The sequence below is a fragment of the Calypte anna genome, chromosome 19, assembly GCF_003957555.1.
Source record: "Calypte anna isolate BGI_N300 chromosome 19, bCalAnn1_v1.p, whole genome shotgun sequence".
Classification (NCBI taxonomy): domain Eukaryota; kingdom Metazoa; phylum Chordata; class Aves; order Apodiformes; family Trochilidae; genus Calypte; species Calypte anna.
Genome location: NC_044264.1, coordinates 6497903 through 6514006, shown reverse-complemented (window position 1 = coordinate 6514006; position 16104 = coordinate 6497903). Strand labels below are relative to the sequence as shown.

The following is a 16104-nucleotide window of genomic DNA, read 5'->3' as shown; positions in this document are numbered from 1 at the left end:
GAGGATTAAAAAGACATCCTGGCTTTACCCTGTTTTGGCTTTACAATTATCCTCTGTTCTGTTAAGTTTGTTTATGATTTCAGTGGTTGATGAAGTGACCCTTGCATCACTTTCATGTCACTTTACAAATTTCTGTCAAGATGCTTATGATGAAATGCCTTTCTCAAATGTAACCTATTTTTATTGTTTCATTAGCCTGCTTAAAATTCATCAGGAGTTTGGTGTGGTCATGTGTTGTAGAATTGTAGATGTTTACCAGGATAAATCCTTCATATTCTTTTCAGTGTACATGTATGTGTCTGTAAAACGTGTGTGTGTGTGTGCGTGTGCCTGGGCAAGGCAAGGCAAGACAGCACCATAACTCCAGGGAAAATGGAGGAGGTGACTGCGAGTCACCCACTTACTCACTGGCATCCACTGTGGGAAACCTGTATTTTGTGGTTTTGTAGAGCACTTGCTTTTTAGAGAAGGCAGGCAAGAGGGCAGACGTCCCCTTCTCATTAACAAATTTATCACTTACAACTCTTATGTAAAACAAACTCGGTGTCAACTCTGAAATGAAGAGCTGCATTGGAAATCACACCTAACTACAGCAGGTGCTGAGCTGGCAGTTTCACAGAGGATTGTGAAATGTGATCACACAATGGGAAATAGAGCCACTCCTTGAGGGCAATATCTGGAAACATAATGGGGGAACACCCTTCAAAGGTGATCTGTGTAATAATGGGGCTTAGAAACACTTTCTGCCTGCTTTGCTTAGAAAATTATGAACATTTTTAATACTGTTACTGGTTTTTGCACAAGCACACTATATTTAGCTGTACCTCAACTAGTCCTGTGCTCAGACACACCCAAGGCAATAAGCTGTCCAGTGCTCACTTGCTACTACCATCACTTCAAGGTGGAAACTATTAATGAAGTTTTCCGTTCTCTTTATGTCCCAGTTTTATTGTGAGCTTTTCATCTGTCATCTTCTGGAAGCTGGGTAGTTGTATACCCCTTGATCAACATTCACTGCAGCTATTTTCTGGTAAGTCTCTAAGCTTTATGTACTCACACATGTTAATGAACATGGAACACCCAACATTGTTGCACTGACACTCTTGACACTGGGTGCTACTTAATGTCTCTCTTCTTTCTTCTTGAGATTGCCATAAAGATTGCACCTGTGCTCCTGCGTGTACTTAGGCACACCACAGCCTCTGAATAATGTAGACTAATAGGAAAGACTTCAAAGAATTGTAACACAGTTTTAAAGGGCTGGAAGGAGAGGCTGATGGGAAATGTTAGAAGAATTCAACATTTCCTGCTTAGCTAAGCAGTCGTCTAGAAGGACATGTAAACTATGTGCAAGTATTTCAAAGAAAACAAAAAGCAAACAAAAGCTATGCACACTGCCCTGGTGCTGCAAAGAGCAAAGAAGGGAGAGGTTTGCAGCAAATCATCTGCTGGAGTTTGTAATTTTGTTAGGCACTCAGGCACAGGGTGAGCAGGGTAATGAAAATATTTAGATGGATTTGGATATTATTTGATAGAGGGAAATGCAAAGGGAAAGAAGGTGAGTGGTTTAGCAGCGACCTGAGCCAGTAATTATGTGATTGAAATCAATTACCCAGGAGCTCATAGGCAAAAGAGAATAAATGTTCTTCTTCCTTGTGCCATGGATATTCTACTGGATCCCTGCTACATATCAAATTAAAACACCAGCTTTCAAAAGCATTGCAGGGTTCATACCACACTGTTTTTTCTGGGACAGTGATTTTCCAAAGCAGCTGTGCTTTTCAGGCCAATGAAGCTACCAAAGCAAAGGAAATCAGCAGATACAGGAGTTGTCTTGACACTTGGAACTAGAAAGAAACTACTGCAGGTCAGTGAATTCTAACATTTTATAAAACAAATGTACTCTGCACTTTGTTCCTGTCTCCCAATAATTAGGACAGAGAAAGAAATAAGAAAGATCTTGAAGAGCACATGTGCTTTTAGAGTGAAATTCACTTCTGTGCACTCTCATTGAACCAGTATGGTTCAAGCAGGATTTCAGAAATGCAATAGACTTTGTGCAAAACCTAGACAGGCAACAACAGGACAAAGCATTTGGTGCAAAGTTCAGAGGCACTTATTGTATAACTGACCTGTCTGAACCCAACATCATTTATAGTTTTAAGTGCTTGTTTTGGCAATGCATCTTTGGATATTTCAGTATCTTTGTCAGTTGGGCCATTAGGAGTTTATGTGCTACTGAAAGTCAGTTCAGAATAGGGATTAAATATTTAACTGTATTAGGGGGGTCTTGAAAAGGCAGATCTTGGCTTTGAGAGTCTGAGAAAACTGGACTCTTAATAATGTAGTAATTACTACTTTAATGATAAAAGAGAATCAGTTATACTCATCTATCTGATTATTTAAAGATATTTTAAGGAAGAAAACAGACAAGCAGTTGATACATCAAAAACAGAGGTTAGAAGCAGTGTTATACAGCAGAAGGAAGTCTCCACAACACAGGTGATACATAAAAAAATATCTTTAATTCAATCATATGTTTTTGAACACAAGGATTCTCCCCTTCTCAAGAGAACATTACCCCTTTATCATGACATTGCAGAATGTGATCTTACATAAATAACAATAGGACAGATATTCTAGGAAAAAGTTATTTTACATTCATAACAAGTGGACTGCAAATAAATATGTTTCAAAGTAACAGGAGGAGCTGACAGTATGTGCTTTGTCTGTGATCATACAGCCCATGTCTTTCTGTGAATGCCCACAGAGTATGTAACAACCACATACATTTTGAACAGATGCACAGCAGCCTGTATCCTCATACAAGTGAATACTTGTATTAGTTGTGACCATACACAGAGATATGCATGAAATCAGGTACATAAAGTCCTTTTCCATAAACACTTCTCCTGTCTCACTGCAGATTTCAGACTTCACACATGGAGCTGAAAAGCAACACAGATATCACTTGGGGAAAAACCTGCCCCTGCTGAGACAGAAAATCTAAAGATATCTGGAACAGCCAAAAAGCCAAAGGTTACCTCATCTTACTGCTGGGATAACAAAATCGCCTGCTGAACAGCACTGTTAGGCAATTTTATTGCTGTTATCAACTGAATGGTTTTGCTTGTAGATGACTTGTCCTTTTCACAGAACAAACCTGTCTCTTAACCACTGGTGGGGATGTCAGTCCTGCTCTCATTGCAGTTCCAACAGAAACAGTTGTTGCTTCCATTGCCTCTCAATGTTACAGGCATATACCTGTCCTGTTTGCCCAAGATGGGAAAGTTTGCAGTTCGAATACAGGTGAAGGCCAGGTGTTGATGGCTAGAGTTATTGTCAGAACTCCTAGGATGTTGAGCACAAACCCAGCTTTGGCCTAGAATTACAGAAGAGAAGGATTGTTTGTTGATCTGAGTACTTTTTTACTTCCCTGCTGCTGAAGATTGTTCATATGGTTGGATTTGCCCTTTAGGCCTTTTTTTTTTTTTTTTTCCAACTCCATCAGAACTAGATCAAATTACATTTAAGCTGTTTTCTTCATAAGTGTAATTTTTATTAGCAGAAAGTGAGCTTCCATTGGATAAAACTCTTAAACTAGAAGTCGTGAAATCTTTTTAATCCACTTCTGTAGGACTTTCTCTTCTAACCTGGCAGATGCTACTAATGTTACTTTGGATTTCTTCTTGGATCAATTATAACTTCAGAAAGCTATCAAGAGACGTGGCATCCTTGTGCCTCTTTCCTCAACACAGTGAAAAAGGGCATCAGGGCAGCCCAGGTGGATGTGCTAGGCTTCCCCTTAATTCCTGCAGAAGCACTGTCCAGATGATAGGGCATTGGGATGTCAGTCCTAGACTTGGGCTTTTGGGACAGTTAAACCATACCCTTTCTCATTGACAGCAAACTCTTTTTGGAACGTCTTCAAGAGCCCTTGGGTGTTTTTCAGAATCTCAATAGCATCTCTATGAGGTTTTGTGTATATTTTAGTCAGTGTGACCCTTAATTAATACACACATATATGATGGTTTTCTCCATTTAATTTTAACTGAGTGCAGTACATTTTCCAACACTATTTCAAGAAGAACCAATATTAGAAAAAGGAAAGAGAGAGACTAGTGATGAAAATTCTGAAAAGGTTGGGGTTTTGCTTACCATATCTATCACCCGGAGTTGTCCATATGAGAAGACAATGGCGTTTGGAGGAGTGGCCACTGGGAGCATGAATGCCAACGATGCAGAAAGTGTACAGGGCAGCATGACATAGAGTGGATTGAGGCAAATTGCTTCAGCCTGTTCAAGAAGGGAGCACAAAGATGGTGGTTTCGATACACAAGTATGCATAGAAATCTTTTGGCAGAAGACTGATTGTGTTGGTCCCTGTCAGAAACCTCACTCCTTCACAAACACTGCAACCACTCATAGTTTGGTTCTGCTTTAGAAACTTCTAGGCAATGTCTTTCTGCAGCAAGCACAAGAACTGATTTTGTGGTCAGTGCTTTTTGCTCCCGATTGTGGAATACGACTGCTGCAGTGTAAGTTAATAATAATGGTTGTATTCTCCTCTAAAACCAGAAAAAAATTGTAAAGTGGCTTCAAACTAGCTAAGAACAAAATTAAATTGTCAGGGTAAACATGTTACCTCAAACTCTGAAGGTGAGTGGAACACTTCAGAAGTGAGGTGGAGTCTGGCCTGTGTAAAAGATTGTGGTGGGCTTATCCTAGTTTCTGTCTGAAACCAGCTTTTCATACTGCAGAACTACCCCATAGCAGGAATCTCCTGTGGATATACAAGAATCTGAAGTAGGTTGCAGAGCTTGACTAATGCTATCACCTCCAGACCCTTCCGGAAGGCCAGTGGTCGGAGTGAAAAACAGTAATGGAATGTTGCAGGGAAGCAAATGCTGCTGTTGTTGCTGTCTCTGTGCAGAACAAATAGGAAAAAACAAGTACAGCTGGCAGTGACCTCATGAGGCTGTTTAGGCCAGAAGGCAAAGTCTAATATGCCAATGAATTTAATCCCTTTACTTTTCACCAGCAATGATTTTAGAAAGGTTGAACTAAGCACAATGTATATGAATATATGGGCATGCACATACATATATATATTTTAAGGCTCATATTCCTGACTGGATACACAAATCAGTGTTTGGCTATGTCAGCCAGTTAGTTTTTGTAATTGAGCAGATGTATGCTTGGAGAAGAGTTGACAGCTATTCTTATAAGAGTGTTTTGAAATGCTGGAACTTACCATAGAAGCCAGAATAGGCAGAAAGAGTGTAGTGGTGGCCACGTTGCTGGTGCACTCTGTGAAAGTGGCAACAAGAAGACTCAACAGGATAACAATAGCTGGATGAGGTATTTGCTGCAGAGGAGTCAGTTTGCTGCCTAACCATGCAGACAGACCAGATTCCTGTAACAGATGAAAGAGGTCTGTCAGGGTAGTAGGCTGGAGAATAAATAGCCCCATCACAGTCACATTATGTCCCTCACACCAGTTTCACCTTATCTTCCTTGGCACATTATGTCCTCATGATGTCACATCAAATAAGTTTTATTTAATAGAACCTTTAATGTATTGAGGAAGTTTCATTAAACATTCAATTTTCTAGAAACACAGTTAATCATGCTACCTTGGGTGGTTACCATGCCAGCTGCAGAGGCAACAATAAAGATTTGTTTCAATCACAGGATTCCTCCTAAGGATGGTGAAGTCCTACTGCCTGTAGCTGAGGAAATGCATGTTCTGTGCTACCAGCATGCCCTCTTGTGTTCTGGGAGAGCACGTGTGGAAAGCAAGATGGAAAACACCCAGGAAGACACAATTACCAGGTAAGCAGAGGAATGTTACCTCACTGCCTTTGGCTAAGGCAAAGCCACCTCCCAGCAGAAACACGATGTTCCATGGCATTTTCTGGTGAACTACTTTCCAGTCCAAGAGGGCTGGAGGTGTTTGGATCTTTGACTTGCTGCCTAAAATTCAAAAAGGTTTTGTAAGCCAGGTACATGTTTTCTAAAGAAAGGAGATGTTAGTGGGAGGTGAGTTTAGTCTGAACATCAGAAAACACTACTGTCAGCAACATCAAGATAATTCCACAGTGGAATTATCTCCTAAAGCAAATGATGGGAGTCTCATCAACAAAGTTTTTAAAACCTGACTTGCAAAAATGCTAATGAATGATTTGTAGCTGCTCCAAGAGGCACACTAGAATAAAGGTAAGAATGAGTTAAAAATATGGCAGCTTATCTGCAGAACTGTATGTGTTTCTGTTAAGTCATGTTTCCCTTTCTGAAGATTCCAGCTTCCAAAGCTTTTACATATGTGTATATTTGTGTCTGGGACACTGCTAGGGTAAGAATTTCCTACTTAGTTAAATTACTAGAAACAGAACTTCTATGGGATATGTGCCTTACCTACCCTAAAGCTTACAGCTATAGCTATGCAGGAGGAGCAGTTTGGAATCTTGTGTAACATTTGTAATTTTCTTTGTAAATCTATAATGTAAAACTTCCTATGTACCAGTTCTGGCAGTTCGTTTTTTAATGCCTTCAGTAAACTTACCTGTTTGTAGTGTGTCTGTGTCATTGGTAGAAAAGCTGGAAGGGATGATGAACAACAAAACTGAAATGAAGATGGCAACTGTTGCATCAGTGACGTAGCTGCAACAGATCAGTCAGAAAATTAACCTAGCTCTGTTTTAATTGGTATGAAATCTAGTCTGTTTCATTTTTATTCAAAGTGAGAAGTGATGATACCTTATATTATTTTTATTGAAAAGAACTGTTGCCCAGCCTTGGATGAAACCAGGGTCTCTTGTAAACCAGAGCAGTACCAGTAGGATGAAGAGGACCAAAACTGCTATTTCCGCAGGCTTCATTGAGCCCAATTTCTTGATCTCTTCCTTAATAACACCATAGGCATGTTGCTCCTTAGCTTTTGCAGAGGGACTTGCAGCACAACCAAAATTCTTCCGAAAACTAGGAAAAAAGGACAAGTAATGTCAGAGTATTTTTATAGATATCCTCATAGTTAAGAATACAAATATTATACTCAGTTGTACAGACTTCTACATATATGTATTTAAATATGAATATAGAAATTATATCTATATTTATTATCATAGTATCAGCAACCAGAAGTGTTGGATAGTAACTCCATTGTTCTGTTAGTGTGACTGACAAGGCTGTATGGTCACAGTTGCCAAACTCTATAAAATTACAGCAAAGGAGAATTTTAGAAGAGTAATTTAAGGATCAAAGTATCACAGAGCTCTTTCCCTTTAAGAGAAAGGAGACTGGGGATAATACAGAAGTGACAGGCTAAGTATTAAGCAGGTAGGTAACACAAGCAGGTTGTATGGGGTGATTAGCATCAGGAACTGGAACAATAGTAATCCTCTAGGTCTGTAGCAACTCTCATCACAAAGGTATTGACCAGCTATATGTAGAAATCAGTTTCTTGGTTTTGAAGCACAGTGATCTTTCAGGACACTAAGGCAATGCTGCAGAACATTTTATATGCAGTTATATCTTCCTATTTAAATCTACAGAGTATATTTAGATGGGAATTGATTAGGTTCCTTGGAGAAAACTTGCAGTACAGCTAATTAGTTTGCTGTTCTGCTCACCTCTGTTGTATGTGAGGACATTGTCTCTAAGTTTCAAGCATAGGCTCATCAATAAGAACATCACTGGTGTTACAATGTGTAGTATATGCAGTATATGTAGTATAGTACTTACTTGAAGCCCAGATACAATATCTGCAGCCAAATCCACGCCAAAAACAGTAACACAACCATGGTGGGGAAGGCAAAGGAGAACCAGGAGGCGAAGTTGATGACATTGCCATTTTTAGGAAAGAGCCTGTAAAATGTAGATGTCTGTTAGCATCCAAAATTCTGTACTGTCTTCTCTAATTAATGATTCTGGAAAGAGAAGGTACTATGAGGTCCATAAAGGACTTCCCAACAGAGTTACCAATCTGATATTTTCCTTCTTTGTGTTGGCTTGAAGTCAGCAGCATCAGAATGATGCTGTTCAGTGGGTATCTAATCCCAAGTTCAACCAGACTTACTCATCAACTTGTCCTTGCAGAACCAGATTTGGTGTTGTCCCAGTCAGAGTTGCTATCCCTCCAATACTGGCTGAGTAGCAAATACAGAGAGACATTCCCTTGCTGAATTTCTCGTGTTTCTCTTCTAGAAGATTTTCATTTCTCTTCCTGTCTTCCTCAACTGTCAGAACATGACTATTCCCTAGGTCCCAAGACAGGAACAAAGAGTTACAGATGATAGGGTGGATGGGAAAAGATCTTATGCCTGAGTAATTCAGTATTTCAAGGCAAGGACACAAAGGACTCAAAGCTGGAGGAGCAAAATTTCTCAGTTTCAAGGTTAGCATTGTTAATTCTTTGGTCTTCTGTCCATTTTCATTGGTTGTCTTAATAAAAAAACACTTTTTTTCAGAAGAAGAGGAGTCCAGAAATTTTGCCTCAGAAATTCCATATTATCTGATAAGTTGCACTGTAGGTAGTTATAAACATGGATATATAGGGAAATATAAAGCCTAATGTAAAGACTTCAGCTAACAGAAAAATACTCATCTTTGTTGATTCATTGATTAGTTCTTATTTTTTTGTATTTTCTATCTATTTCTAACCAGCAAACTCAAGTAAAACTTAGGGTGTTTTTGTCTGTTTCATGGAAGAGCATCATAGATACTTTGGGTACTTCTTTTAGAATTTACTAGCAACTGGACTGACACTGAAGAAATCATCATGTCATCCTTCATGATTCCAAAGACAAAACCACCCATAACCCACTCACCTATTTCCTCTGCTTCTTTTAATCTCTCTGGTTTGGTTGTCTCTTCCTGCAGCTCAAAAGCTTTATTGATGTTATCAGGTGCTTGACCAGCTGTGCTGGACTCCACTTCAGATTTGTGCAACTGATCCAACACTGCTTGTGCTATTGGGACCATCATGGCAGTAGTGGCAGTATTGCTTATCCACATTGACAGGAAGGCAGTCACAACCATGAAACCCAGGAGAAGTCTGAAATGAAAAGGTTTGAAAATGTCAGGTCAGAATTCAGTGCTGCAATACTCTTTTTTTTTTTTTTATGTTACAAAGCTATGTGTACAGATGCTGGATTTGAAAAAGACTGAGCAATTCATAGCCAACACTTCATCTTCCCCTTGTCTGAATTCTGAATGTCTCTGTAAGATTTTAAATCTTTTTTCTTTTTGCAGTTACAGTGAACTATGCTTTTACATTCTTATGATTAGGAAAGTGGGAGCTGGTCTCTTAAACAGTTTATCTAGTCAGTATCCTGCTCCATGCCTCTAAAGAAGACATGTCATCTCAATAACACATATTACTGCATTATAATATATTTTTAAGAGGAATTGCAAACTGAATTTGATCCCAAATGGTGATCAGTTTAAGCCATAAGGAAGATGATCTCTTTTTGTAATTTTATCCCACCTTTATAATTTAAGATTCTCTTCTTACTCATATAAAAATTTAATCCTTGTTTCAGTATTACTATGTTATTTGTCTCAAAATTATTCTTTAGATGAGATGTAGATTATATATTAGATGAAAAGAGCTTTATCTTGTATGCATTTTTGTTCTATTGCTTTGTAATTTCCTCTAGTATTCCCTCTTCTTATGATCTGACTTAAATTAAAAAGGGCATGTAGCCTCTGCATAGCTTAAAGTTCTAGTCTGATAAGCACTTATTGTTTTCAAAACAAACATCCTCATATTTTCTCTTCTCTTTGCAGTCAGCATAACATGAAGTGAGTATGTTTTCTGTGTTTTAGCTGTAGCCTTTCCTGATTGCCTAGAGCTGTGCTTCTCCACAAGCTTAGCATCACTCTTCCCTTTGCAGCATTGACTCTCTTGTTGCTATTTCCCCACCTAAGCTATTTCGAATTTTAAAAAGGGGCACCAGTTCTGTAGCACATTGAAGGACCCCCATTTGCAAGGATAGTTCAGGCACTAACACACTTGGACTGAGAAAAACATCTGTAGGATATGATTCACAGATTCACATAGAGGCAGCTCTGAGATGGAAGCTGATGCCATACAGCCCTTTATTCCACAGCTTTTCCACAGCTGGTACTCACAGGGCTGGCCTGACTCCAGTAATGAGCAAGACCAGAAGAGCAACACGCTTGTGTAGGTTCCAGTTCTCAATAGCAATGGCCATCAGCAGTCCCCCAATAAAAAGCATATTGGTGTCCTTCAGGTACTCCCGGCAGACCTGTAACGTGGAACAAAGGAGAGAAAATAGCTACAGGAAGCCCTGACAGGGCACTTCTGAGGGAGGGTCTTGTCCCAAAGACATAAACATGCAGTAACTGTGCATCTAAAGGGTAAATCGGCCTTGAGTTCAGATTAGCAGCTCCACCCAGAGTTCACTCCAGGATCATGCAAGTCCTGTCTCCAGGAGATGATTCCCTGTGCAGCAGTGCAATTTTCTTTTCTTTACACCACACTCGGGTGGAAATAATCCCAGAATAAGAGATACTGACCAATAAATTGTTTCTTGATGATCTTTAAGGTCCCTTTCAACTCTAGTCATTCTATGATTTTATGAAATTCATAAGGTGTAAGATCTCTTACTGTTGTTGAATCCATGATATTCATTAGTGGGAACAGCAGGACGGGTAAGAGAGCAGTGACAGCCAGCGGCAAGGCTTCCGTGCACCAGAAGAGTGCCATCACTATGATAACATAACCACATCGGGCCTCCTGACAGGAGAGTACATGCAATCAGAACAGACTGTACACCTCACTTAAGCTTTGAGAAGGCAACAGTCCATGATTATATTCAGTGCCTGATAAAGGGATTTGAGAAAAGGTTATTTTCTATCTTTCTCTCCTGTCTATCCTCCTACCTTTGCAGATCCTAATCAAATGACAAACTGTTCAACAGCCATGTCACAACTCTGAGGAAAAGACTGGGGCCTCCAATGGGGAAAACCAAGAAACTTTTGAAAAGAAAAAGTTTAACACTTTCAACCCTTTGTGATAAGGGATTGACAGGCCCTGCACAGTCTTCTTGGTTTTGCTGATGGTGGTAATTTTTATTCATATATTTCTGTCTTTGAGTTGCAGAAATAGTTATTGATCCAGTCAAGGTTTTTCCCCATTTTTCACAGATGAACCCCAACTAATTTCAACAGCCTGGATTCCCTGTACTGTAAACACTTTTCTCCATTTTTAATTGGATTTTTGGTCTTTGAAAGACTCACTGAAAAACTGATCACAGGTCAGTTTCAGTTTCCACTGATCTTGACATGTTTATTTGAAGATAGCATGAGCCACTATTTCACGTTACTACTTTCTGAAAAAAACACTGATTTGGTTCTGTTTTGGACAACCACTACAAGTTTTATGTAAAAATAATTAATTCAGTCCCATAATTAATTCAAAATAACATGGCACAACAGATTTTTATACAGCTGGGATGATGAAGGAAGCAAGAAAAAGTAGCAGTGTAGTTTAGTGTCTTCCTCATTTTGGATCTAGCATACAATAATGTATGCCAACAATTCCAAAGGAAGAAAAAAGTTGTTGTGTAATCAAGTATGTCCACTAAAATATACTTGAGAGTTTGAATGAAAATGTAGTGATGTTTATTGAGGAAACAATGAAGAGATGGAAGCTGCAATGCTTAGATTACAGAGGATTAAAGAGGTGCTAGAATAGTGGCAGGCAGGATCAAAGCTGAGATCCTTCAAAACATGCTCAGGACTTCTGAACATGGCAGGGATGTTACAGAGCTGGATGTCTGGAACCATCTGGTTCCTCTGGAAGAGGAAGGATGAACAGGGAAGCTGAGTAGCCTGGAGGAAAGAAAATAACCTAGGTGGCAAAGTACCAAAGCAGAAGTAAACTGAGAGAGATTAGTGAAAAGATGGAAAGATTGTTTTTTGATTCTTACTTTTGAATGAGAACAGCAAAAATCTTATACATTCAATCAAGCACCGAAAGCATTTTTTTTATTTTTATGATCCTTTTTCTCCTATCTTTGTTGATAAGAGATATCTATGGGTGCCTTTTGAGTGACCCTAGCAACACATGGAACACATACCATATGCACAGTGCCATTCTCTTCCAGCCTGCTGTGAACAAGCTCTCAATAAAAGCTGGAACAAGGTTTTTCACAGTTAGTTGTCCTGTAAGGGCATTCCTCTGTCTTTAGATAAAATACTTAGCATTGTTTGCTCTCATTTGCAATAGTTTTGTGTCCAGTGCTATGTCATTATTGGACAGGTGAATAGCTCAAAAGAATATAAAAAAATGTGAAATTCCATCCTGTAAGATGTCTGCTTACAACTCTACATACTGAGGTACCAGCTTTTCCTGCTTAGCAGTACCACAGTGTGCAATTTTGACATCTGACATCTTCATACAGATTGCAAGGAGAACAATCCAGGACATTTTAATTTTTTTGTGTTGTAGCTGTCTACATAGAAACCAGAGTGAGTCATTTTTGAAGAGGAACTGAACCAAGACTGCCAAATCATTCCACGGGCAATACCGAAGACTTATTGTATGGTAACAATGACTTCAGCAAGTAAGTTTGAACTTGTGGCCTCAGTAAAAAAAACCAAAAAAAAACCCCAAAACAAAAAAAACCTATCTCTTTCTGACTGCGTTGAACTTCTCTGATCTGGATATCTCTTAACCTCAGTAACTCTTTTGCTATGGAATGTCAACTAACAAAAATGTACTTTTCCTGTTTTCCTTCTTAGTAATCTTTTAAGTGATAGTTTAAACCATTTTATTTGCATAGCAAGACACACATGATCAGTTACTGCATTTTGCCTCAGTAGCTCCAAAGTCTCTAACACTCGGGAAAAGAGCTGTGAGGAGGAAGGATCTTTGGGATAGGCTGCACAGAAAGACAGGGGAGAGGGGAGAATTAATGGAGTGAAGAATGAAGCTTGGTGACAGAGATTAGAAACTGGGAGTGGGTAGGGATCAGGAGACAGGCAGGCAGAGAGAGAGCAGAGGAAAGAGCTAGGACTTGACATCCAATGAGCAGTGACAACGAATGGTGGGACTTTAACGAGAGACCTGAAGACCAAAGATTACATCTGTCTGCATGGAGAGATTAGGAGAGGGGAGAAATAAGATGGAGTGAAGAAGCAGGCTGCCTGCTCACAAGACTGTATTTCAGTGATCAATGTCTCAGAAAGACCTGCCCCACTACTACAATTTTTTCCATAGTTAACTTTATCAGAAGGAATCCTAAACAAGGTGTCTTCCAGGACTTGGTATGTTAAATTTTAAATTGTTGTTTGTAAAGTTTCTTAGAGAAATATGCTAAAAATAAGATAAAACACATATTATTTTGTCCTTATGTTTCTGAAAGCCTTGTCCATCTAACCAAGAAAAACGCCCCTCCTATCAAGCAACAAGGAAAAAATTAAAAGATTATATGAACTGGATAGTTTTAGAAAATCAGAAGGGGGATGAAAACTGAGCCTTAAATTGCAATCTAGGTTCACAGGTATGAGTTTCAGCATAGAAAGTGCTTTACTAAATCAGTTAGACATAAAGCAAAAATTACAAAATTGCATATCACCCAGCATTCTTCTAAAACATGTAGTCCCAGATATAACTGTTCATTCATCTATTTCCTATCACTTTTATATTCCCTCACTATCAGTAGTCAAAGGGTCTGCTCAGAAAAAAAAAAAAAAATTTTTAAACATTAAATGACTGAAGTGCTTCTGAGAAAGAATCTCTATGTTCTCTTCAGCTCTCTCACTTAAAAGGAATAGCTCTAAGGAGAGATTTGGAGATTTAGTTCTCATATTCAATTTAAAAAGTTCTTACCTTAGTAGGAACAGCAAGAGGCAGAGGAAGAAACAAAAGGAGTACAAACACTATGATCAGGTATTTCCTGAAGGCCAGGATCATCTGCCATAAGCCAGCCATGGTGCTGGAGCTAGCCCAGTGCTGAAAGGCCTGAAGTCTGCTGCTGGGGACTATATAAACACTCAGAAATATTAACCATTGACCTCTGGAGGTTGGGTGTTGTTTTTGGAACTGTAATCGGAGAAAGAAGGAAGAGAACAAAGAAGGGAGGGGACAGCAAAAGAGTGTCAGATCAAGAACTTTCTTCAGATAATCTTTGTGATAACTGGTAAATCCAGGAGAGAATTAACTCCTTGTATACCAAGTGGGTTTATTAAAAGCAGCCTGAAGTTATCTATGCTTTGGTTAAAGACTAATAACTAATAACATTTTGGGTTTTATGTTTAAAAACTAGTAGCATTTTGGGTTTTAATAATGCCTTCTTTTAATAGGTACCATTATTCTTCTAATAAAAAAGGTTCCCTCCAGAACAGGTTGAAAATTTGTATATGTAAAGCACTGAAAAACACATCTGCATCTGTAATACTCAAATACAGGTTAGAAACATCTACAAAAAGCATTATAAAAACATTATTGTATTCACTGAGAAATTCTTTAGGTAGCAAAATCCCCTAGAGCAGAACTCCTCTCATCAGCTGCTGCATCAAGTCCACATGCAAAAAGGGACTTAGAGTCCTTACCACCTGAGAGCAGGGACATCCCTCTTCCTGACATCCAAGGAGGAGTCTTGTGACAAGTCTATTTTCTTCTACTGAAAAAAAAAAAAAAATAGGGGAAATGCTAAGGTCTGAGCAGAACTCTGTTCCTCCCATGTGGCAGCCCAATATGTTGTAAGAAAGGCTTAGGGCCAGAGAGGGAACCTGGTAACTCTTCCTGATGTAGCCTATTAAATCTCAGTGCTTTGGGAAAAACTTGGCTACAGTGCATCATCTTGCATATGTTGGTAGTTTCACCTTTCTGATCTTGCAGATCAGCAGAGCTTTGGAAGCTTACAAGGTATTTTGGGAACAACAACAAAAAAAATTGCTACTGGGGAATTGCTAACAATTCTTGTCTCAGTTGCAAGAAACTTCTGAAATACAAAATGTAAATTACTTGATTCTCTAAGTACACTGGAGCAGAATTGAAGTCTTTAATTCCAAATAGAATATCTTTTTAATTACTTCAGTGTCTTTATTTGCTAGATTAGGCAAGCACATACTTCAGATAATGATAATAACATTTCCATTTTATTGGTATAAACTGTCTCCAGTCTGTTTCTAGCTTACTTAATCAGTGAGGAAGAAAGAGAAGCACATGAGAAGACAATAGGTCTGATGTCAGCTCCACAAAGAGCTTCTGCTCTTTTTTCTCTCTCACCCCTTTTCTGCCAGGACTTGTTTTCTTTCCGTAATGTGCTTAGGACTAAAAAGCAGGGGGGTTTCAGTTGTCAGAACTGCAAACTCACAACTCTCTTGCAAGCTCCATTTATTCATATTGCTCACAAGAAACAGCATCATATTAAATAACTGCAAATCCTGAGCTTTAATCTTCCACCCTTGGTACAAAAAGAATGATAAAGAACTTTCAAATTACTAATATAGCACAGCCCCTCTCTCCCTGTTTCCCCCCCCCATTTTTGCATCCATGTAATGTTGAATTTGTGTCTGAAAAGGTGCAGTGCCAAATCAGTCAATAACAAAGTAATTTTTCTATTTCTACTCTTATGTTTTCAGGTTGCAGTGAAAATCCAAAAGGAAACCCATTGTTTTCACATCTCTGTAATGCAGAGGTTGGCTTCCAGCTGCAGCCTTGCCTTGGGTTGGCAATAACAATGCAAAAGAACCTCAGCTAATGAATTAAACCTGTTCTTTAGCAGCAGAACATCCACAGCGATTGTTCCCTCTGCTATGTGAGTCTTGTGACTTTCAAAGATGCCATAAATGAGCTTGGTAAGTGTGTTACTGTAAAATGAACCATTTATGTCCTCAGGAGGATTTGTTAGAGCTTCATTAGCCCACTAACACTCCCTCAGTGGTGTCATAGGAGTAATTTACATTAATTTGGAATTACTCCAGTTTATATAAACGGGTTATTCAAATACTCTGAATTGTGTTCTTTCAATTTAAAGAACAATTTGATCTTTGGTTCCTGAGCTATACTTTGAGGCAGACCAAACCTAACAGAAAGCCTCGCTTTTTGTTCCTGATTTCGGGGAGATC

The 16104-nt window shown here is 38.9% G+C and overlaps 1 protein-coding gene across 1 annotated transcript; it reads right to left on the bottom strand.

Annotated features, from left to right (window-relative positions):
• Positions 1-2600: 2600 nt before the first annotated feature.
• SLC13A2 (solute carrier family 13 member 2) lies at positions 2601-14648 on the bottom strand. Its single transcript, XM_030462396.1, has 13 exons — positions 14584-14648; positions 13862-14074; positions 10634-10762; positions 10135-10271; positions 8829-9055; positions 8078-8258; positions 7744-7866; positions 6760-6981; positions 6566-6663; positions 5855-5976; positions 5255-5416; positions 4159-4296; positions 2601-3382 (listed from the first exon to the last, which is right to left on the bottom strand). The coding sequence occupies exons 2-13, from the start codon at positions 13961-13963 to the stop codon at positions 3251-3253; spliced, it is 1773 nt and encodes a 590-aa protein (XP_030318256.1). The 5' UTR covers positions 13964-14074; positions 14584-14648; the 3' UTR covers positions 2601-3250.
• Positions 14649-16104: the final 1456 nt, after the last annotated feature.